Genomic DNA, 24425 nt, shown 5'->3' on the forward strand with positions numbered 1-24425 from the left:
GTCCCTACTGCCACCACTTGCCGCGCTAGATGCGGGTGAGCTCCAGCTCCCCGTAGCTGCCCTTGGCTGCTCGTTTGGGCGCCAGGGGAGCGAACCCGAGCCCCTCCTCCGCGGCCTGTGGTCGCCAGCGTTTAGCCGTCGGTTAAACGCGTCGTTAGGCACTATTTACCCACCTTAATTACCCCCTGACCCACTTACAGATGGGCCCCAGCCGTTAATTAACCACAAGGTTATTCCCTGTTTAATTTAAGCTAATGGCCGTGGCCCCACCGGTCTGTTTGACCTTGCCACCTCAGCGTTGACCGACCCCACTAGTCAGCCTCTGCTGCTGCCACTGTTACACTGACATGCGGGACCCACTGGTCAAGGTTGACCTGGGTCAGCGCTGCTGACCTACTGACGCAGGCATGACGCAATGCTGATGCAGTAATTGACTTTTGGGTTTTAAATAAATCAGTAAATTCCAGAAATAGCCAAAACCTTCTAAAAATCATAGAAAATCAACCGTAACCCAAATGAAATAATTTATATATGAAAAATTATCAGAAAAATGCAATCTATCCATCTGTACCATTCTCATGCATGTTTGAACAAGTTAACCTCACTTACTAGGACAATTCATGATTATAGAATAAATGGTAATTAGTTTTGGAGTCGGAATTTGCTATAGGTTTGAATTCCACTTAAATTAAAATGACTTTTTGTTGCATTAGCCAAAACACACTCATTTTGCCATGTCATGAGCATGCATCATATTGTTGCATTGCATTGATTGTGTTTCTTCCTTGTTTGCCGGTTTTGTCCCCTCTCAGTAAACGTGGTTCCGATGATGAGTTCGATGACACCGATGAAGAGCTATTACTATCTTCAGAAGTGCCAGGCAAGCAAAAACTCCTTGTTCATTCTGGTACAATCCCACTCTCTCGCTCCTACTCTCTTTTAGTGCATTAGGACAACAACGATTGAACTATTACTCTCTGCGGTAGTTGAACCCTTATCCTCTGCATGACCTGTCATTGCCACAGTAAATAGATGAAACCCACTAGCATGAGTAGGAGTTGTTTGACCCCTGATGTGCCTACTCATTCATGCTTGTTTGTCATGCCTGCTATTGCTTAGAGTTGTGTCAGGTCTGATTCATCGGGGATAAATTGGAACAGTGATGAACATGTCCTACTGTGTGTGAGCTAAGTGTCTGAACACGATTTGGTAAAGGTAGCGGTGAGAGGCCATGTAGGAGTACATGGTGGGTTGTCTCATTGAAACCGTTCTCAGGAACTGAGTTCTGTGTTTGTGATCCATGAAACAGCTACTACCACACATTGGGCCCTGCAATATGACCCCGCTCGACTTACTGACCCCTCTCGTCCTCTGTCCAGGAGTTGCAACTAGTTTCTGGTGTTTATAGGATATGTGTTGGCGGCCGTGCATAGCGCTGACCCTAGGGGTGGGCTATGATGCGGTAGATACACCATGGCACAGTGTACCGGGGGCCCGTTTGGTGTCTCGGGAACCCTGCACACATCGTTTGGGGCTGTGAGCGAAACTCCGGCCGGATCTCCTCGCGGATGGAACCCGAATAGGCGATAAACCTGGACTAGAGACTTGTGCGGTTAGTCAGGTCGTAGTCTACACCCACATCGGCTTTCGCTTGAAGTCTGTCGAGCACATGTCGTGTGCAGACGCTAAGTGGTGGAAACATGTGTGATGAAGTACACCCCTGCAGGGTATAAAACTATTCGAATAGCCGCGTCCGTGGTAAAGGACTTCTAGGTTGCCTATAACAGTTCATAGACAAGTGAAAGTGGATAATCTAAAATGCGCAAGATAAGCGTGAGTGCTATGGATGTCGTTCTCGTAGGGAGACGGGAGCGGATCCATAGTGGTGTATTGATATGGTGAATATGTGGACTCGTGTGCGCCACCTCAAAAGAGTTTCTTGCAGTCGTAGTTCAGGTTAGCCACTGAGTCAAAGCTGGCTTGCTGCAGTTAAACTACACCACCCCCTTTGTTGATACCGATGCATATGTAGTTAGTTCTGATGTAAGTCTTGCTGGGTACATTTGTACTCACGTTTGCTTAATTTATGTTTTGCAGAGAGACTTCAGTCTCGCTAGTAGTTCCACGTGGACTTCGACGTTTAGCTTGATACCTCAGCTATGATCTTGTGCCCTCGGTAGGATCTGGTAGATAGTCAGGCTTCTTAGCCTTTTTCATTTATAGATGTCTGTACTCAGACATGTTAAGCTTCCGCATGTGCTTGAATTGTATGCTATGATTGTTGGGTCATGAGACCCATGTTTGTAGTATCCCGCTCCTCGGAGCCTAATGAATAATTACTTGAGTTGTAGAGTTATGTTGTGATGCCATGTTGTATTTACACATATCGAGCATATTGTGTGTATGATTGAAATGCTTGGTATGTGTGGGATCCGACAATCTAGTTGTTTATCCTTGGCAGCCTCTCTTATGGAGAAATGTAGTCTAGTGCTTCCATGAGCCATAGTAGTCTGCTACAGCCCGGTTCACCAGAGTCCTGCTAGCCCAGCACTACTGCTCAGGACACTTGACTGGCCGGCATGTGTTTCACTTCGTTCCTATGTCTGTCCCTTCGGGGAAATGTCACGCGGTGACATCCGGAGTCCTGCCTAGCCTGCTACAGCCTGGGTTCCCGGAGTCCGGCTAGCCCAGTGCTACAGCCCGGATTCACACACTGCTGACCGACATGCTCGATGTGATTCATGTATGCCTGTCCCCATAGGTTGGTGCCGCTTTGGGTTCACGACTAGCCATGTCGGCCCGGCTTCTCTGTCATATGGATGCTAACGACATTATCATATACGTGAGCCAAAAAGGCGCAAACGGTCCCGGGCCAGGTAAGGTCGCACCCGTGGGAATACCGTGCGTGAGGCCGCAAAGTGATATGAAGTGTTACATGCTCGATCGGTGTGACTTAGGATCGGGGTCCTGACAGCGTTGGTATCAGAGCCTGACTGCCTGTAGGATTACCAAGCCAAAATGGTCGAAGTTGTGTCTAGAAATGCTTTTGTTGTGTAAGGGAAATTATTGTGGAAGGGAACGTAAGGCTCTTTTACTCCTTATCCTCATGACCTTCTGATCTGAGTCATCTTATCTTTTCTACGGGGTTAAGAACTAGGCTTCTCTTCTATCTCTCAGGATGACGTGTTACTAAACCGTAGTTGCCTAGGATTGTTGGGTTTGAGCCTCAGTTCAGCTCCTACTACTTCCATATGTTCATAGCTGGCCTCAGAACCTTGATATTGTGTATTGAGTGGTTATGCCACCATTTTGTAGGATGTCTCAAATCTTTTTGAGCATTTATAGTCGTTATGCTATCCGAGTCATCCCAGGTTCCTAAACAATCTGATGCATTTGCAAATCCCTTTCTCCTGTGTTCGATGTATTTTGGGCCAGATTAATCACACTAACCAGTGTGTTGAGGTATTCTATTGCCTCGATATATATGTTGGAACTATTATTATGACCCTGGGTGTCCTAGAGAACCACCCAGTAATATAGTAATGCTTTGTGTCCCAAGTGTGATGACTTTGGCCATCATTCTCGAAAGCATCCCGCAATGTTACTTAGTAGTAGGTATTCTACTCTTGGGTTCCTGACCCAAGATTCACTCCACTTACTTCATGTTGATAGTGTTTGCTCGTTCCTTTAGGTTATTATTAACCTTTGCATTAGTCCTCGAGGTCTGTGGTATTTCCTTCTTCCAAATACTATGAACCACTTATGGCAGAAGTTTGTTGGATCAAAAGATCACAATCAGAGTACTCTTGAGGAGTTCTCCATTCATAATTGTGACTCTGCCAGTCCTACCTCTCAGCATGGTTATCCGGAAGAAATATGTTGAACTTGTTCGACATACTAACCTATGCATCCACAACTCAGAAAGATATATATTCCTTTGAGTTGTCCCTCTGTAGTTGTATTCCGATCCTTGTCTATCAGTTGATAGCCAAGTTTATGTCATGCATTCGTGTTATCGATGCCTATTATTCTTGTGGTCCATCGAGCCATTCTATTCCGGAATGACTAGGAGAAACAAACTCCAGCACCTCATCCATTTCTTTGACTGGTCAAAGTAGTTGTTTTCCACAGATCAAAATGCCAATCCAGCTTTTGTTCTGTTCTACCTCGGAGTATTACCCCCTTTATGTCAGGATTGTCATAGGAATTGCAGCATCTCTCATGAATTCTTGACGTCGTGATACTCTCTCTATCATTATTCATTTCTCGGTTTTTGTGTTGTTGCAACCGGAATGTCGACAAGTGAATTGTGATGTGTGAAATCAATACTCCTAGCAACCCCGTTGCTTGGTAGTTAAAGGACCATAACTTCATTCTTAGCATATTGGTTATTGAATCATCGTTCTAAGGTAGATTGTGCTACCTAATCCTTGTTTCTGGTGCACTCTTCGATCAATGAGTTAGGAGTGTGTCAATCCATCACTCTCTTGATCACATTGTCTTGCCCTGAAAAGCAAGATTGTTCTCGAGCTTAGTAACATATCGGTGGTTCGTGATGTTCCGAATATCTTCTCAGAAGTATTACCAGGTTGTCACCTAACCGCTATGTGGAGTTCATGATCAAGTTGGTTTCTTGCAAACCAGCCATTCTCCAAGAATCTATGTCGGTTACCCCCTGAGCTAGTTGGTTAAGCTAAACAATAACTTGGAGAGTTGGAAGATAAAAGCTTGCCAGCTTAGTTCATCTCAAGGGATATATTTGTGTGTGTTGAAGATAGATGATACCTTCATCGATTGGTCCCTGTGATCAGTTGTTGGACCTATTGTCGTATCAAAACTTTGATTTAAGTATGGGCTATCATCAAATCAAATCAGAACCAACGATGTTCATAATGTTGTCTTACTCGTGGTTGATCCCTCGAGCATACATCATTATATTCTTTGGGTCTGACCAATGCTATCACCATGTTCACTTAATTATGGAATTCCATTTATATGGAAACCTGGATGAATTGTTGTTGAGCCCATCGACAACATCCATGTCCTCTCCATGATTTTGTCGAACATTAAGCGAGTGTTGGAAACTTTTGAAAGCATCTCTTCATGCTAGCTCATGAAGCATATGTTGGATGAAAGAAGTGACTTCCTCTGATTCACGTGCATTTGGTGCAAGTTGCCGCCGTGAGTTCGAGAAAGTTAGTTTTGCTTCCTCTGGAATCATCCCAAGTCAGTCATGCATGTGCGAAGTATTCCATGGTCTGATAGACTAATCATCTTCATTCCATATGCTATTTGCCATTGATTGACCTGTTCCAGGAAAAGAAATTGTTGTGCTATCCTAGGTCATGCACAAGATTTCGATATCCTCAATGATGGTTCCCCACCAGAACTCGGTAGTGTTTTATTATAAGACTACTATGTGGTCATACTTGTCTGGGACAACGTGTTCACATGTTGTAGCAGAACCAGCTCATGTTTTGGAGCTTGCTATTGCAGTTCATTCCCCGAGAATCTCGCAACGTCATATCGTCGATTTGTGTTGCAAACTTTCATTTTCCTTTCTAGACTCGATGAGTCTGGAATATCCTGACACCAACCAGATCTGAATCTCAGGCAGATATGATGGTTGGAGCATTTTCCAAGAACTATAATATTGGTCTCTCGATAACCGGTAAGTGGATGTCGTGGCCAACACATCCAGCCGGAAGACCTATTATTGTAGTATCTCGATTGAAGAAAGTTGGCCATCTCCCCATGAGGATTTCATAGGATTTACCTCCGTAGTTAATCCTTACGGATTCTTGTGCTCCCGAAGTCCGACCTTTTACTTGATGTTCTATATATCAAACCATATCTATGAATGGGATACATTAGCACATCAAGGAGAACATTAGAAGCGGAGTGCTATATGTCTCTCGGTCGATCATCCAGATTTTGTTCCCTTGGCCTCGCTAAGGTGAAATCTGAGAAAGTGTTATCTTCCTTTGCATCTGCATCACCCATCACCATTCATCATGGTGGTATGTTGTGTTGCCAGGATCGTTGACACAGATATTGGTAAAACCTTGATGAATATGGAGATGCTCAAGTTCTTGAGAGCACGCGCAAGCACCAGGTTTTACCGTTGGCGTTAACTGGGATTTGCTTCCAGTTTCCTCGGTTATGTTATAACCTTTTCAAACAGTGGACTCACTCTCGACTGTTGAGTTCTCCCCAGTTACTAGAATCATTCCCAGCATTTGCATTTTGTTCCCAGCTTGCACCGCCATTGTGTCATCCTACTACGGACTACCCTTCTCAGTAATTACTGATCAGGATCATCTTCAAAGTGGTCCTACCATGGGGTCCATCCATTTTCGATGATAAGCAAATCATCCATCGCATTTTCTTCAACAAGGTAGTCCACATCATCCATTCTAGCCCGAGTATGTCGTTCTCTCGAACTCCGTCAAAGGATCGTTTGTGAATTGCCTTAGGTTGGTATAGAGAGTCTCAATGATCTATGGATCAAAAGTAATTCTTTTTGCCACTTAAGGGAATATTTCTGCGAGTCACCTTCCTTAAGGTGTCTCATTGTGGTATCTTGGCAACCTAAGTCCTCGCTACGTTGACACCGATCACCACCCTCTTAGGTGTGGAATTTTTGTCTACCAATTTGAACCCTTGTCATCCGCTTCTTTCCATCACCCCCGATGTGTGTTTTGTCTCTCAGATCAAGAGATGTTTCAACGTCTCACTCCCTGAGTTGATCCTGAGTACTCGATCTTCGAGGAGATCGATTCCTGTAGAGTTTCTTTCTGCCATCATTGTGCTGGATGGAGATCTCGAAAGCAAAGACGTCAAGATAAAATTGAAGCAATGAATCAACATCTTTGAGAAGGACAGTTGGATCATGAAGATCGTGTTAGCTTTGTGTCCCCTCTGTCTTCTTACCTCGCGTCTTGAATCTCGAGACGGGATTCTTGTTTAGTGGGGGTGAGTTGTCACAGCCCTAGAGTTTGCTTGTAACTAGTGGCTTTACATCCATGCATCATGTTTAAATTTCATGAAACTTGAAATGGGGATTGTTGAAACCCTAGCACCAAATGAATTCAACTAGGTTCAATAAAAAAATAATTTCAATGATCCCAATTGCCCTTTAGAAAAGTTCATGATTTTTGTTAAAGGTGAAAACCTCTGCCAAAAGTCATGCACATATTTCTAGGCCATTCTGGATTTTTGAATTAAATCTTATTGTATTTGAATTTGGGCACTTAAATACTATAAAATATTTAAAATGTCCAAATAATCCCAAACCAAAATGTTCCATGTTTGATATATTCTAAACATTGGGCATGCACAGTTTGGTGATTTTTGAAAGTGCCTAGATATTTTTAGTAATGCCACAAACTTACAGAACAAAAGAAAAATAGAAATAAAAGAAAGAGAGAGAGAGAGAGAAGGACCTACCTGGGCCACTTGCCTGGCCGGCCCAGCTCGCTGGCCCAGCCCACTGGCCTCCTCCCTGTCGTCTTCCTCCTCTGCCAGGAGGACGAAGGCGTGTGCATGCCGCGCGTGTCCACGCGCGAGCCACCTCCTACTTCCCCGAAGCGCTCTGAGCCTTCCGTAGCGCCACGCCACCCCCCAGAACCGTAGGGATCGATCTCTCCCTCCCTTGCTCACCCCCTCGCCCGTTCCCTGCCATGGCCGAAGCCTCCATGGACGCACCGCCGTCGTTCGCCGTTGCCATCGACCTCCCCACGCCCATCCAGCTATGCCACAAGCTCCGCCTCGACCCCCGCGTCCTCTGCACCAATCCAGGCACCGCCAGGAGCTCCGTGACAACGACCCCGAGCTCTTCTTCCTCCTCGGACCTGTGGATCACCGCCGGTCGATTCGCGCCACCGAGGACGTCCCCAAGCCCGCTGAGCTGTTCTTCGACCTCCCTGTGAGCTCCTGTTGTTTCCGCCTCGCTCTCCCCCTCCGTTGCTGTTCCCTAGCCCCGTCTTCTGATCGAGCCCGAAGCTCCCCGCCGGGCCATCGTAGCTACGGTCATGCAACCCGGCGTTCGAGCTCACCGTTGCACTCACAGCACTTCCGTGAGTCTAACACGACTAACCACGGCTCCTCCCTTGCTCGGCATCGCCCAAACCATTGCCGGCCGAACTCCAGCCGCCGCCCAACTCGCCGCCGCGGCCGCTACAGGCCACCCCAGCTCCAGTCGCTGCCACCACTGGATGCGCGCGTGTGCCAGCAACCCATAGCCGCAAACCTCGCCCAAAACCGTCGTCCGTAGCTGAATCCCAAGCGGACTCCGCCATGACTTGAGGTCGCCGCCGGCCAAACTTCGGCGTGGTGACGTGGCCGCGTAATTAGTGCTAATCACCGCCAGCTAAACCCCTTTTGGACACTGACAATGGGCCCCGCAGCGGGTTCAAAGCCCAAGTCCAACGCGGGAATTAAGTGTCTGACCTCACTGGCCAATGACCCCCGACAGGTCAGTTTTTGAACCCTGTTGACCTTGCTGACGATCGTGCTTGTCATCATGCCTGCGCAGTTAAGTGATTTTCTAGATTTTAAAATAATCCCAGGATTCCAGAATTGCCCTAAACTTATCAATCATAAGAAATTCAACCGTAACTCCAAATGAAAATAATTTATATATGAAAATTATCAGAAATTCCAAGGAAATCATATGTACATTTCCCATGCATGTTGAAGCAAGTTTTAACCTCACTATTTAGGATGAAACAACTGATTAGGGCAAATTTCATATAGGTTTGGAGTTGGAATTTGATATAGTTTTGAATTCCACTTAAATTAAAATGACTTTTTGTTGCATTAGCCAAAACACACTCATTTTGCCATGTCATGAGCATGCATCATTTGTTGCATTGCAATTGATTGTTGTTCCTTCCTTGTTCCGGTTTTGTCCCCTCTTCAGTAAACGTGGTTCCGATGATGAAGTTCGATGAACACCGATGAAGAGCTATTACTATTCAGAAGTGCCAGGCAGCAAAAAACTCCTTGTTTCATTCTGGACAAATCCACTCTTCTCGCTCCTACTCCTTTTACGTGCATTAGGACAACAACGAATTGAACTATTACTCTCCTGCGGTAGTTGACCCTTAATCCTCTGGCATGACCTGTCATTGCCACAGTAATAGATTGAAACCCACTTAGCATGAGTAGGAGTTTTTGACCCCTGATGTGCTACTCATTCATAGCTTGTTTGTCAATGCCTGCCTATGCTTTAGAGTTGTGTCAGGTCCTGATTCATCGGGGATGAATTGGAACAGTGATGAACATGTCCTACTGTGTGTGAGCTAAGTGTGTGAACACGATTTGGTAAAGGTAGCGGTGAGAGGCCATGTAGGAGTACATGGTGGGTTGTCTCATTGAAACCGTTCTCAGGAACTGAGTTCTGTGTTTGTGATCCATGAAACAGCTACTACCACACATTGGGCCCTAAAATATGACCCCGCTCGACTTACTGACCCCTCTCGTCCTCTGTCCAGGAGTTGCAACTAGTTTCTAGTGTTTATAGGATATGTGTTGGCGGCCGTGCGTAGCGCTGACCCGAGGGGTGGGCTATGATGCGATAGATACACCGTGGCACGGTGTACCGGGCGCCCGTTTGGTGTCTCGGGAACCCTGCACACATCGTTTGGCGCTGTGAGCGAAACTCCGGCCCGATCTCCTCGCGGATGGAACCTGAATTGGTGATAAACCTGGACTAGAGACTTGTGCGGTTAGTCAGGTCGGTCTACACCCACGTCGGCTTTCGCTTGAAGTCTGCCGAGCACATGTCGTGTGCAGACGCTAAGTGGTGGAAACATGTGTGACGAAGTACACCCCTGCAGGGTATAAAACTATTCGAATAGCCGCGTCCGTGGTAAAGGGACTTCTAGGTTGCCTATAACAGTTCATAGACAAGTGAAAGTGGATAATCTAAAATGCGCAAGATAAGCGTGAGTGCTATGGATGTCGTTCTCGTAGGGAGACGGGAGCGGATCCATAGTGGTGTATTGATATGGTGAATATGTGGACTCGTGTGCGCCACCTCAAAAGAGTTTCTTGCAGTCGTAGTTCAGGTTAGCCACTGAGTCAAAGCTGGCTTGCTGCAGTTAAACTACACCACCCCCTTTGTTGATACCGATGCATATGTAGTTAGTTCTGATGTAAGTCTTGCTGGGTACATTTGTACTCACGTTTGCTTAATTTATGTTTTGTAGAGAGACTTCAGTCTCGCTAGTAGTTCCACGTGGACTTCGACGTTTAGCTTGATACCTCAGCTATGATCTTGTGCCCTCGGCAGGATCTGGTAGATAGTCAGGCTTCTTAGCCTTTTTCATTTATAGATGTCTGTACTCAGACATGTTAAGCTTCCGCACGTGCTTGAATTGTATGCTATGATTGTTGGGTCATGAGACCCATGTTTGTAGTATCCCGCTCCTCGGAGCCTAATGAATAAATACTTGAGTTGTAGAGTTATGTAGTGATGCCATGCTGTATTTACACATATCGAGCATATTGTGTGTATGATTAAAATGCTTGGTATGTGTGCGATCCGACAATCTAGTTGTTTATCCTTGGTAGCCTCTCTTATGGAGAAATTTAGTCTAGTGCTTCCATGAGCCATAGTAGTCTGCTACAGCCCGGTTCACCAGAGTCCTGCTAGCCCAGCACTACTGCTTGTACACTTGACTGGCCGACATGTGTTTCACTTCGTTCCTGTGTCTGTCCCTTCGGGGAAATGTCACGCGGTGACATCGGGAGTCCTGCCTAGCCTGCTATAGCCCGGGTTCCCGGAGTCCTGTTAGCCTAGTGCTACAGCCTGGATTCACACGCTGCTGACCGACATGCTCGATGTGATTCATGTATGCCTGTCCCCATAGGTTGGTGCCGCTTTGGGTTCACGACTAGCCATGTCGGCCCGGGTTCTCTATCATATGGATGCTAGCGACATTATCATATACGTGAGCTAAAAAGGCGCAAATGGTCCCGGGCCAGGTAAGGTCGCACCCGTGGGAATACTGTGCGTGAGGCCGCAAAGTGATATGAAGTGTTACATGCTAGATCGGTGTGACTTAGGATCGGGGTCCTGACACTTGCCTCTCTTTCCTCCACATATGAAAAAATGCCATGTAAAGCGCACTATTGTACTTACTTTTACTTGCTCCTACAGGTGCTTAAGCTTGCCACATAAGCATAAAGTCTGATGTGGTAAGTTAATCAAGAAGAGAGAGACTAGTTTGGTGACCCAAGGAAGAAACGGTGCTAAGTGCGTGTACCTAGGTGAAAAGACAATTTTGAGTCTATAGATAATTAAATGAAGCAAACTTAGCAACACCATTTCATTGGGAGAGGTCACTCCTTGGCAAATGCAATAAATACACGCGCTTAGCACCGTTTCTTCCTTGAGTATGAAGAAAGAGATAGAGAGGAGTAAAAAAATACACTTATAGCCAACCTTGTTGTAGTATGAGTGACTAAGTGATGACTATGTATGACATGCCAACATCAAATAGCCTAACGCACCGTGTTAAATCTCCAAGGGCGCGACCACGCGAGCGACGCGACGGTCGTGGTAGGCGCGACCATGATACGGGCTGCTGGCAGCCCTTGGATCTGAGATCAAACGGTCGCATGCTAAGTTGCTGAAAATTTGTAGAATAACCCTCCAGGATAGGATATTCACCCATAGGTCTAGAATCACGCCATGCAACCATTCGATCTCAGATCCAAGGGCTCTCGGAAGCCCGTATCATGGGAGAATGGAAAGCCACTACCCTGCCATTCGCACGCTGGCAATTCGCTCCTACTCGTCCCCGCACGTCCTTGAATACTACGGCGGTTTGCTCCTAGTCGTCCTGTCCATTCACATTACGGCAGTTCCACTAATCCTAACCCTCCTCCCAAATCCATGGCGTCCCAAATCTCCACGATCGGCGGTGAGTACAAGGTTAGAACCATCACCGGTGATGAGTTCGACGTCATCTACACCCGTTCTTCCGCGACGGTGAAAGGATGCCTTTCTCGCTTCAGACGCGTGTTCGAAGACTCAGATGATGAGCGGGTCGCTGGGCTCGATGTTGAGTACACCACAGTCCTGGGATGAGAGAAGGATCTAAAGGACGAAGAGAGGAAGAAGCCCGCCGTGATCCAGGTTTGCGTGCATGACTTATGCTTGGTCTACCACATATGCCATGCCGACGTTGAGTGCCAGGATTTTAAGGACTTCCTCGAGAGCAACCTAGTCAAATTTGTTACTGTAGACTTTGGTAACGACAAAGAAGTCATGCATCGGATAGGCCTCGTTGTAGGCAACACCTTCGACCTCCAGAAGAATCGGCTGGAGTCCGCTCGTCAGCCTTCAATGCTGACCCTGGCAGGAGCCATGGTTCATCTTTGGTACGGTAAACTGGAGAAACCTCCATACACATTTCATCGTCATGCATGGCAGCGGAATGTACTAGATATAGACCACATCCACTACGCTGCAATGGATGGCTACCTTTGCTTCAATATCTACAAGGGTTGGATGAAGAGCAACAGCCAAGTGTGCGGTTCAAGCAAAGAAGTATCGGCCAAGAGGAAGAGGGACAAGGATGAAGTCGAGGACATGGACGAGGACTCCGAGTAAGGTGGCAGTGTCGTTGCTCATGGTGGTTCTAATGCAGTGTCTACTGGAATAGTTGCAAAGTTTAATTTCAGGTGTGCTTAATTTAATTTGAGGGGTGTGTTGTGCTGAGCCCCCAGCAGAACTATGTTATGTTTCTTATCGTTACTTTAACTCTTCAGTACTTACATACTAGTATTTCTTACATTTCATCTTTTAGTTGGTATAGTACTACCACTCGTTTCTTCACATTATATACGTACAATATATATGGCCAAAATCATATAGCCAGCAGTTTAGTTGTCAAAGAATTTCAGGGTGCTTAGTTTTGTCAAAGAATTCCAGGATGCTTAGAGGGTGCTTGGATCCAAGGGACTTATTTTAGTCTCACTAAAAATAGTCACTTTAAGAAGCTAAAGTTCCAAGCACCCCTGACTAAAGAGGGGCTAAAACTAGTCTTGAGACTAAAAAATTTTAGTCAGGGGTACCCCTACTAAAATGTGGATTAGTCCTCTGTCTACTCATTTAACTCCTCTCCTTTAACACAGGCGAGTTCTGGATTGGGGGGTTTGGAGGATAAGAAATGCTCATTAACTTGATTTTAGCCATTTTAGTATTTGGATCCAAGCATGGGTGAGGCTAGCATGTTTTAGTCCCACTACTTTTAGTCATGGGACTAAAACATATCCATGCACCCTCTTAATTTTATTTGAGGGGTGGGTTGTGGTGGACACCATTATTGTGACTAACCTTTTTAATAGTACTATATGCATAATTTGGCGACGAGCGCTCTCTATATGTACCACCTTTTTTTAATTTCAAGTTTTGCTCCATGGCGCAATCCATCGATACTACTGTTGTACAAAAGTATACATTTTTAAAAGGCTAGAGGGCGGGGTAGTCTAGCTTGGTCGGTTTCACGAGATGCGAGGGCCTTTGTGATTTGACGGCTCATTACTGCTGGAAGGCGGGGCCTTGTGATTTGACTGCTCGTATAAATGCGCCGACGACCTGATCGAGGAGGAGCAAAGAACCGTGCGATATACTCAAGTTCTCCACTAGAGTAGTACAGCGACGGAGGAGCACGAAACACGGCAGCCCAGTGCCATATGGCGATAAAAATGATCTAATTTGCTAGTCATCTCATTGTTAGCATTGTTCTATTCATTTCCTCAAAAAAACTTTGTTCTATTCATGCCTCGCAGAGAACGTGACACGTGCGGCGAAACACCCGAAGCAAAAGATGAAACACAGGAGCAAAAGAAGAAGGAAGATTATCACCCCAAATGATCTAATTCGCCGTGGAGTCGTAACTGCTTCTTCATCGCCTCCACGACCTCCATCTCCTTGCGCGTCTCCTCCGCCATCGTCATCATTGTGTCCATGACGCGGCATTTCTCGACGCGAGCCTTCATCATCTGTTCCACGGCCATATTACGTACCTTGACAGCAGCCAGGTGCTCGATGCGGAGCTTCGCCAACTCTTCCTTCTGTTCCATGGCGAGGTCCTGCAACATCTTCATCGAGGAACTACTATTCTCATGCAGCTTCTTCCAGCTGGCGTTCTTCTCCTTCAACAGGTCGATCTCGTGGCAAAGCTTCGCATTGTCTTCTCCGAGGCAATGCTCTTCTTCAGCAGCATCACCAAACCGGCGGTCAACTCCCCCTGCTGATTGAGCTCAGCAGGCATGTCGTAGAGGCTCTCCTTCAGCAACTCCATCAAGCCTTGTATGAACTCCTTCTTCTTATTGAGCTGATCGGGCATGTCGTCGAGGGATAACGACTCCAGCTCCACCGGCTCGGCATGTTCGCCTCCATGGCTAGGGCGCTCCTGGGAGCCATCGCCTGCCCGTGAGAGATGTTTCGAGGTCTCTGCGTGGCGGCGAGCCCTCTCTTTTTTTCCCGCAACCTTGGTTGCCGCTCCCTTGTTACGAGTAGTTCTCGACCTAGAGCTATGCTCACCGGCCATGGCAACGACGGACGAAGAAGAAGCACTTATGAGGAGGAAAGGTAGAGTGATTTTCGGTTAGGTAGTTCCCCTTTTTATAACCTAAGTACTAGCACTAGTACTAATACCTGCATAGTGGGAACACGTTTAGGTTTGGTACATACTCCTAGTAGGTGTGAGCAGGCTTTCGAATGTGATGGGAACAAGGTAAAGATTAATTGATGGTTTTGGTTTCGAGGCCGAAACGGCTCCCGATGAGTTTAGCAGAACATAAATTTCAAGTACTACTACACTGCTCAAATGCGTAAATATTATGTTACTGTCAAAAATTGTCACAAAATACGAAGGAGACCAATGGAAGTACTACTAGCAACCCATGATTTAACTACTCGCATGCGCGCAGTGGAGTAATAATGTCTTTCTTCCGCCCTCACGTCCACTCAATTTGCATGTGCTGTATTAATTGACCATCAATGAAGTGAATGACTTTACATGCGTCAAATTATCACATGGGGTGGATCTTGGTACAAAATTGTGTCCGCCCGTGTACCCGCGTGTGCGTGCGAGGAATGAGTGCGTGCATGGCGTGCGTGCACATCTTCGCTTCGTGCATGTACCGCCAGTATGGCTCAGGGAGGACGAGTACATTCTTCTGGAACCAGCAGCACGTCACTGTGATCAATCCACGCAAGGAGGTCGCGACAATGCCTACACATGTGCAACGTGGCTTCATGAACTGTAAGAGAGACACTGTGTAGCGTGCCATTGGTATTCTAATTTACGTGTTTTGCACATACTCGAAGTACTAGTAAGGTACACGAGCATTGCACGCAACAGATTTTGCAACCAAATTATGAATAAATACCACACTATAGCATGTAAGCTCTGAGTCATATATGCCTGATGTAGCCCTTCATTTAATTCTTATAGTTCATCTCATTCAAAATCAATTAGTTTTTATAAAAAACTAAGAACGCGGGAATAGGAAAAACATGGGATTATAGTGGAATGTCGTCTTGAATCCTACAGGATTGTACGAGTGTTTGATTGTGCATAGAAAAAACGCAGAATTCTTTCAAAGAGGTTTTAGTGGATGGGATGTTTCCTATGAAATCTAGTGCAAATGAATCATATGGAAAAATTCCTATGGTTTACAATCCTACGAATCAAACAACCAAGATAGGAAAAATTCCTAATGATTAGAATCCTCCAAAATTCCTTTGAGAATCCTTTGAATCAAAGAAGCCCTTAATCTATTTTATGATTCATGGAATTGTGCGTTGTAAAGCATAAAGTAAAAACAAATAATGGCAATTCAACTAGAAAAAAGTTTGGGCAGTTATGATGCGGAAGATTCTAGAAATAAAAGAGAATCACTGTTGTTTTGAGGTTTGTGCATTATGCTTAAGTTCAACCATGGAGTCTGCTAGATTGTACATGTGGCAAAATCCGGTGGGGGCTAGAAGATGGTGCAGGGGCCGAGTGGAGGGAGACTATGAAGGAATGCACAAGTGCGAGATCGATATTTAGAGAGAGAGAGAGGGCGAACACGTGCGCTGATGCGCGTAGTGGTGGAGCCATGAAAAATAAATGAGCTAGGGGCCAAGCATTGCTAATCCTTTACGAGGAGGGTCAATTCATGAACTTAAACCATTTTTAGCAGCAATTGTCTAATGATCACATTCATATAGCCTTGATATATAGTGATGTTAGGGGGAGGGGGCAGGTCCCTTACTGCCCCCTGTCTTCGCCATTGTGCACACGTCTGAGAGATGAAGCGAAGGCATGGATGATGAGAGAGGGACGTTGGATACATAATTAATGTGGGTGTATTAGCTATAATATGTTAATCCTATATAGAGAGGTAATAGATTGATCGATGTGGACGTGGGAAGAGGGTGAGCCTCTGATATATCGATTGATCCGGTTTTGTGTGGAGAAACTATGAAGACCTAGCTATATACACAATACATAGAGGAACATCGATCGTTGCACATGCACGCGTGAGAGATAAAGAATGCCCGATATGATGGAGAGGGGGATGTGTGTTGGTGTGTGCCTTCATGGGAGACCGACCTGAAGAAAAAGATTGCATGCGTGCGATGGATAATGCCGACTGGTAGTGTGTGTGCATGCATGCACGAGAGAAGGTTAGTGGTACAATTATAAAGAGAAGACTACTGTGTGGGTGTAAAAGAATAGCTGAATAGGTGAGGTCACAATCAATGTAAAGCTGAATTCAAATATTTGAATAAGAGATCCTGATGTTTGAAACCCATGCATGCATGAATATAACAGAGATCTGCGCGGTGTGGTTTGGAAACAAGCATGTTGTAATGTATACACATTGAACATGGTCAGACTGATTTGAATTTGAGATATCGATGGCAGACATCATTTGCCCACGTCGCATCCGTGCATGGACACACTATTCTAATTGGAGATGACGGGCGGCTTTTGCATCACATATCTATATCTATACCCCTATATATATATTTTATATTTTATATTTTTTTTATATTGTGTGCGGGTAACTTTAACTTTGAAAGATGGTCCGTTGGATGAGGCGAATCCGATGGTCCAAAGATGGCAAATTTGAGCACTACTGGCCGTTGGATATCATCTAGATTCCACCAGATTTCGCCACATGTATAATCTAGAAGGACTCCATGGTTGAATTTAAGCATAATGCACAAACATCAAAACACAAGCACTTCTTATTTGTTCTAGAATCTTCCGTATCAGAATTGCCCAAATGTTTTTCTACATGATTTGCTATTATTTGTTTTTACTTTATGTCTTACGACGCACAATTCCATGAATCTTAAAATAGATTAGCTTTCTTATAAAAACTAGATGATTTTGAATGAAATGAAATATAAGAATTAAATGAACATCTACATCATGCATATATGACTCAAATGTTGCATGCTATAATGTGGTATTTATTCATAATTTGGTTGCCAAATCTCATGTGTGCAATGCACGTGTACCTTACTCTACTCTAGATGGTGTTTGTGTGTGTGTTGTGCGTGTTGAGGTGCAAATTGTCTTTTTTTGGGGGGTACACGTTAAGCTTGTTCTTCCGAAATTTCAAGGCGTGCCTTGTTATGTCGAAAATTCAAGCTAGCGTCTCTGTCTACCGTGCTGGGAAACTCCCGCCTCTTCAACCCGCGCCTTGTTAGCCCGAAATATTTAAGATATATCTTTGTCTCGTTGTGCTCCAACAACTCCCTCCATCTCAACCCGCGCCTTGCTATTCCGAAACTACAACGCGCGCAGAAAATCCCACCTCCTGTGAAATCCCGACACGCGAAATGCCCGTGGTACCCCTGAACCGAAAGAACCGCCTCAAATTGGTGGGGGTACTTTCGTAACTTACCCCACATTTCGGACAAGCGCGTCTCTAAGCCATGGTTCCTCGCTGCCATCCCATCCGCCCACCCATTCGTACACCGAGGCCACGAAAACCCGCGACGAAACCCCACACCCTGCTCCGTCCGCCACCCAGCCGGAGCCTTTTCCCCGACGACGTCATCCACACCAACACCTCGACGTCCCTCATCCACCATACCGGATGAGGATCCGTCGTCGATCTCATCATCCCGCCAGTTCAGCCACACCGTCCTCCACCTCCAAGGAGCTGCCCCGACGTTCCCCTCGTCTTTCGCGCCACCTCCATTACCACACCGCCGTCTTCACCTGCACCACCGGAAGAGCATCATCATCACCATTTCCTCGGATGAAGCTGTGGCCTAATCGGCGCCACCAAAGAGGTTGTACACTAATCGCCGCATTTTCTTCTTGATTCGATCTCACAGTGCTGCCGGCGCTCAGTCCCGAGCCGACACGGCGCGGCTCCATCCACGGCGGCGTCGCCGACCACTTCCTCCACGGTGCCGCTCCCTTGGCGGCGACGTCCACATCAGTAGGACCTGCTGCTGCTTTAGCTCTCGCTCGCGCTGCTGCTCTGCTCTTGCTATACTATCTTCAGAAGTGCCAAGCAAGCAAAACCCCCTTGTTCATTCCGATACAATCCCACTCTCTCGCTCCTGCTCTCTTTTACTGCATTAAGACAACAATGTTTCAACTATTACATGCTGCGGTAGCTGAACCCTTTCCTCTGCATGACCAGTCATTGCCACAGTAAATAGATGAAACTCACTAGCATGAGTAGGAGTTGTTTGAGCCCTGATGTGCCTACTCATTCATGTTTGTTGGTCATGCCTGCTACTGCTTAGAGTTGAGTCAGGTCTGATTCATCGGGGATGAATTGGAATGTGGTGAACATGTCCTACTGTTGAGAGCTAAGTGTGTGAACATGATTTGGTAAAGGTAGCGGTGAGAGGCCATGTAGGAGTACATGGTGGGTTGTCTCATTGCAGCCGTTCTTAGGAACTGAGTTCTGTGTTTGTGATCCATGAACAGCTACTACCACGCATTGGAATGCTTAAGTGCCCCTCTCGACTTATTAATCAACCTAATCTCTATCCAGGAGTTGCAACTAGTTTCTGGTGTTTGTAGGTAGTGTTAGTAGTCTACCAAGTGGCACCCGGTATAGGTGGGCTTGGGACAGACTAGGCACCGTGGCCCGGTGTACCAAGTGGCACCCGGATGGTGGGCTTGGGAACCCTGTATGCATCGTTTGGGGCCATGAGCGACACCCCGGCCAGATCTCCTGGCGGATGGAACCCGAATTGGTGATAAACTGGACTAGAGACTTGTTGGTTAGTCAGGTCATGGCCGACTCCCTCGCCCGGCTTCCGCTTGAAGGTTACCGAGGTACATGACGTGTACAGGGCGATAAGTGGCGAGAGCATGTGTGAAGAAGTACACCCCTACATAGTTATCATTATCTATTCGAATAGCCGGATTCCTCGGATATGGAAACTTGGACCCCTTGCATAGTTCATAGATAAGTGAAAGTGGATACTCTAAAATGCGCAAGATAAGCGTGAGTGCTATGGATGGCGTTCTCACAGGGAGACGGGAGCGGATCCATAGTGGTGTATTGCTATGGTGAATTTGTGGACTCGTGTGCGCGACCTCAAAAGAGTTACTTGCATTCGTAGTTCAGGATAGCCACCGAGTCAAAGCTGGCTTGCTGCAGTTAAAGTCCACCACCCCTTTGTTGATACCGATGCATATGTAGATAGTTCTGATGTAAGTGTTGCTGGGTACATTTGTACTCATGTTTGCCTATTTTATGTTTTGCAGAGAGACGTCAGTCTCGCTAGTAGTTTCGTGTGGACTTCGACGTTTAGCTTGATACCTCAGCTACGATCTTGTGCCCTCGGCAGGATCTAGTAGATAGTCAGGCTTCTCATCCTTTTTCCTTTGTAGAAGTCTGTACTCAGACATGTTAAGCTTCCGCATGTGCTTTGACTTGTGTGCTCTGAATGTTGGGTCATGAGACCCATGTTTGTAATATCTCGCTCCTTGGAGCCTAATGAATAATACTCTGAGTCGTAGAGTCTTGTTGTGATGCCATGTTTTTTGCACATATTGATCATATTGTGTGTATGATTGAAATGCTTGATATGTGTGGGATCCGACAACCTAGTTGTTTATCCTTGGTAGCCTCTCTTGTGGGGAAATGTAGTCTTGTGCTTCCATGAGCCATAGTAGTCCGCTACAGCCCGGTTCACCGGAGTCCTGCTAGCCCAGCACTACTGCTCCGGAGCACTTGACTAGCCGGCATGTAATTCACTACATTCATGTGTCTGTCCCTTCGGGGAAATGTCACGCGGTGACATCCGGAGTCCTGCCTAGCCTGCTATAGCCCGGGTTTCCGGAGTCCTGTTAGCCCAGTGCTACAGCCCAGATTCACACGCTGCTGACCGACATGCTCGATGTTGATTCATGTATGCTTTTCCCCATAAGTTAGTGCCACTTTGGGTTCACGACTAGTCATGTCGGCCCGGGTTCTCTGTCATATGGATGCTAGCGACACTATCATATACGTGAGCCAAAAGGCGCAAACGGTCCCGGGCCATGGTAAGGCGACACCCGAGGGATACCATGCGTGAGGTCGCAAAGAGATATGAGGTGTTACCAGCTAGATCGATGTGACTTGGAATCAGGGTCCTGACATTCACACAATACATGAATAAAGCATTACATCATCCAGATACACTCAAGGTCCGACTACGGAACCAAAATAAAAGAAGACTACCCCAAATGCTACACAGATCCCCGATCGACCCCAACTGGGCTCCACTACTGATCAACTAGAAGGAAACAACACAAAGGACAAGATCTTCATCGAGCTCCTTCTTGAGCTTGGTTGTGTCATCTGCACGGACTCATCGGTACCTGCAAGCTCGTTTTGGAAGTATCTGTGAGCCACGGGGACTCGGCAATCTCACACCCTCGCGATCAAGACTATTTAAGCTTATGGGTAAGGTAAAAGGTATGAGGTGGAGCTGCAGCAAGCGACTAGCATATTTGGTGGCTAACATACGCAAATGAGAGCGAGAAGAGAAGGCAAAAGCACGGTCGAACAACTATGATCAAGAAGTGATCCTAGAACAACCTACGTCAAGCATAACTCCAACACCGTGTTCACTTCCCGGACTCCGCCGAGAAGAGACCATCATGGTTACACACGCGGTTGATGCATTTTAATTAAGGTCAACTTCAGGTTTTCTACAACCGGACATTAACAAATTCCCATCTGCCCATAACCGCGGGCACGGCTTTCGAAAGTTCAAATCCCTGCAGGGGAGTCCCAACTTAGCCATCACACTTTCGCCCATCAAACGAACGCAATCGGCGGCTCACTTGGGTGGGGCATCCTGTGCTTCTCCGAGAAATCTCCTTCGAAGTAGATCCGCAGGGCTAGATTCAGCAGCTCCCAATCCACATGATCCTTTCACATCCGAGCATACCTGCGCGAGTGAGAGAACGGATTCGGTCCCTCCTTGGCTTCCTCCCTCGCTGCTTCCTCCTTTGCTTCCCTCCATTCGCGCGTGCACTGGGTCCAGGAGAGAGCGTCATCGCGGATCCGCATCGCCCGCTCCCTCCATCTCCTCCCTCGAGTCTCCCGCAGCACCGTTGGCGCGATGGAGTCGAGCGACTGGAGAATCCGCGGGAAGGCTTTGTAGACATGTGGGAGATGCATCTTGTACATCTGCCTGTCTTCCAGCCATTCCCCCGTGGATATGGCCGGCGACTCCATGGGGCGCGCGAGCGGACTTGCTGAGGGGGGCAGGCACGCCCGGAGTCAGGAGGCGGGGGGTGGTGGCGAGATCTATGGCGGCGGCGAGGGTGGAGGTAGTGGCGGGGGCGGCGGCGAGGGTGGAGGTGGTGGCGGGGGCGAAGGGGATCGCGAGAGCGGTCATCTATTTGGAAATTATGTGAACTAAACAGTCAACATATAAAATAATTTAAATATATACAATATAGTTAGAAGGGAAACATAAGTTGGACCTGGCGTTCCTATTCTTATATAAAAATAGAACAGACCTCTGTGTTTTCTTCAAAAAAATACATAAATTGGGCTGCCAAAAATAAAACCTCGGATGGGAGGTCCATAGGCCGTTCGATACATGACGGCCCTAAGAAAATACAAACAGGCCTATGGACCTCCCATCCGAGGACGTGGGCTGCGCATGTTAAAAATGAAAGCCTAGACAGGGCAGCCCAAAACCACATCAAACACTTGCCAAAACTTCGCCACTCGTTTTCTTTGTGTTTCGCACACTCGACATTGTGTGGGCATTTTGACTGTGCATCATATGAAGATGTGCTATGCATGAATGTTGATCAGCATGATGTTAACTGGCTGGTAGTTCCATTTTCGACCATGAATAAAACTTCCAATATGATGTTAATCCTATTTGAAAAGGCCGTGTTAATATAAATGCTCTGCCTCTGAAAGTTGCAGTTTCTTATCTGAAACTGAACTTGCAGTTTCTTATCTGAAACTGAAACTTGCAGTTTCTTCTCTGAGAATCAAATTGTCTGCACTTTTATACTCCTATAAAACTACATTTTTAAGTGCGAAATTAGATATCTAGAATTCATAAAATACTTCATATGCTCAATAATGCAAATCTGAAATTCAAAAGACATTCATATCTGAAAGTACTCTCAAAATACACAACACAAAACACAAATCACAACCTGCAAATACTGACAACCCTAAGCTCCTCCTGACAATTTATAACCTGCCCGACTATTAGGCTGGGAGGCAGCCCCCTCCTATTCCTCGGCGGCAGGCAACCGCCCCGTGAGACGATGTGAACGGCGAGGGAGACGATGGCGGGGAAGCGTCGTCGGGCCAACTGCTTTTCTCCTCTTGTAGTTGGGTTCGGTCGACGAAGACTCCACCGGCTTGCTCTGGCAGGACACCCTCACAAACGGCACCCCGTAGATGCTCGATCCTTCAATCTCTGGTGGATGCTCCATCTGGGATCGATACTCCCACCACCGCTCCCTCTAGATCGGATTCGGTGAATCTGTTTGCTCCATGGCCCGGAGGAGCACCTCTATGTACTCCGGCGCGACTCCCTCCGGGAGTATCGCCGCCTTTTCGCTCTGTTGCATATATTTGGCCATGGATGTCGCCGTCGCCGCTAGTTGGTCCTTGTTGTCAAACCAAGACTGTATCTCCAACATCCAAGCTAGCTTCACAGGGTCGCCGTCTGCGATCCTCACGTATCGGTTGTACTCCTCCATCGATCTACTTCTCCACAGCACCTTCACTCGCCGACGGTGGTTTTTGAATGGAAGAGGAGAGGAGCAGCGCTGGTTTTGGATTAGAACGGGAGAGGAGCGACGCTGGTTTTGGACTGGAACAGGAGAGGAGGGCGGTGGTTTTGAAATGGAAGAGGAGAGGAGTGGCACTGCATTTAGATTGGAACGGGAGAGGAGCGGCGCTGGTTTAAGAGGAGAAGAGCGGAAGAGCGGCGCTGGTCTTGGAAGTATTTTTTTGTTGTTTCGCGTATTTTGGATCAAAGTTTGACCACGTACTGTATTTGACAAGCAAAATGTGAATGCATGTCACCAAATTGATTTTGATTTTGATCCAGTCAGAGCGCGCCGGCCCTCTCGTCCAATCCTAAATCGCTGCCGCACGCTCCTCTCCCTCTTATCCATTGCAAAACCACCTCCTCTCCTCTCCATTATCTCCATTCCAAAACCACCGTCTCGCCTCTCCCTCTTCTCTATTGCAAGACCACCGTCTCTCCTCCGTTTTCTAGACGCTTTGCTCCATGGCGCGGGCGCAATCCATGGATACAAAATTAGTATACTGTATACTATTTAAAAGTCGAGGGCGGGGCTTTTCCTGCGTGGTAGGCGGTGGGGCAGTTCCGCCCAGTCGGTTCGACAGAGACGCGAGAAGACGAGGGAGTAGGCTGCTGGAAATGTAGGGATGTGTGATTTGACAGCGAGTTACTGCTGGACAGGTGGGGCCCGTGATTTGACTTGCCATTATCATTTTAACTGCGGCGCTACGACCGGCGTGAGTCTCCTAGATTCCTGACCACCTCCATACAGGTGCCTCTCCCAATGCTCCACCATGTAGTAGAGGCTGGCTCTTGCATGAGAGCCCGCTTCTCCAATTTTTCCTTGCCCGTCCTTCCTCCACATATGCAAAAATGCCATGTAAAGAGCACTATTGTACTTACTTTCACTTGCTCCTACAGGTGCTTAAGCTTGCCACATAAGCATAAAGTCTGATGTGGTAAGTTAATCAAGAAGAGAGAGACTAGTTTGGTGACCCAAGGAAGAAACGGTGCTAAGCGCGTGTACCTAGGTGAAAAGACAATTTTGAGTCTATAGATAATTAAATGAAGCAAACTTAGCAACACCATTTCATTGGGAGAGGTCACTCCTTGGCAAATGCAATAAATACACGCGCTTAGCACC

At 46.8% G+C, this 24425-nt stretch overlaps 1 protein-coding gene across 1 annotated transcript in view; it reads left to right on the forward strand.

The window, feature by feature from the left end:
• Nucleotides 1-7682: 7682 nt before the first annotated feature.
• LOC125507042 (probable LRR receptor-like serine/threonine-protein kinase PAM74) overlaps nucleotides 7683-24425 on the forward strand; it is a 20189-nt gene continuing 3446 nt past the window's right edge. The window contains exon 1 of the mRNA XM_048671740.1: nucleotides 7683-7927. Coding sequence (XP_048527697.1) covers nucleotides 7683-7927 — 245 coding nt within the window. The remainder of the gene's footprint in view (nucleotides 7928-24425) is intronic.

This window comes from Triticum urartu, chromosome 5 (genome assembly GCF_003073215.2).
Source record: "Triticum urartu cultivar G1812 chromosome 5, Tu2.1, whole genome shotgun sequence".
Lineage (NCBI taxonomy): Eukaryota > Viridiplantae > Streptophyta > Magnoliopsida > Poales > Poaceae > Triticum > Triticum urartu.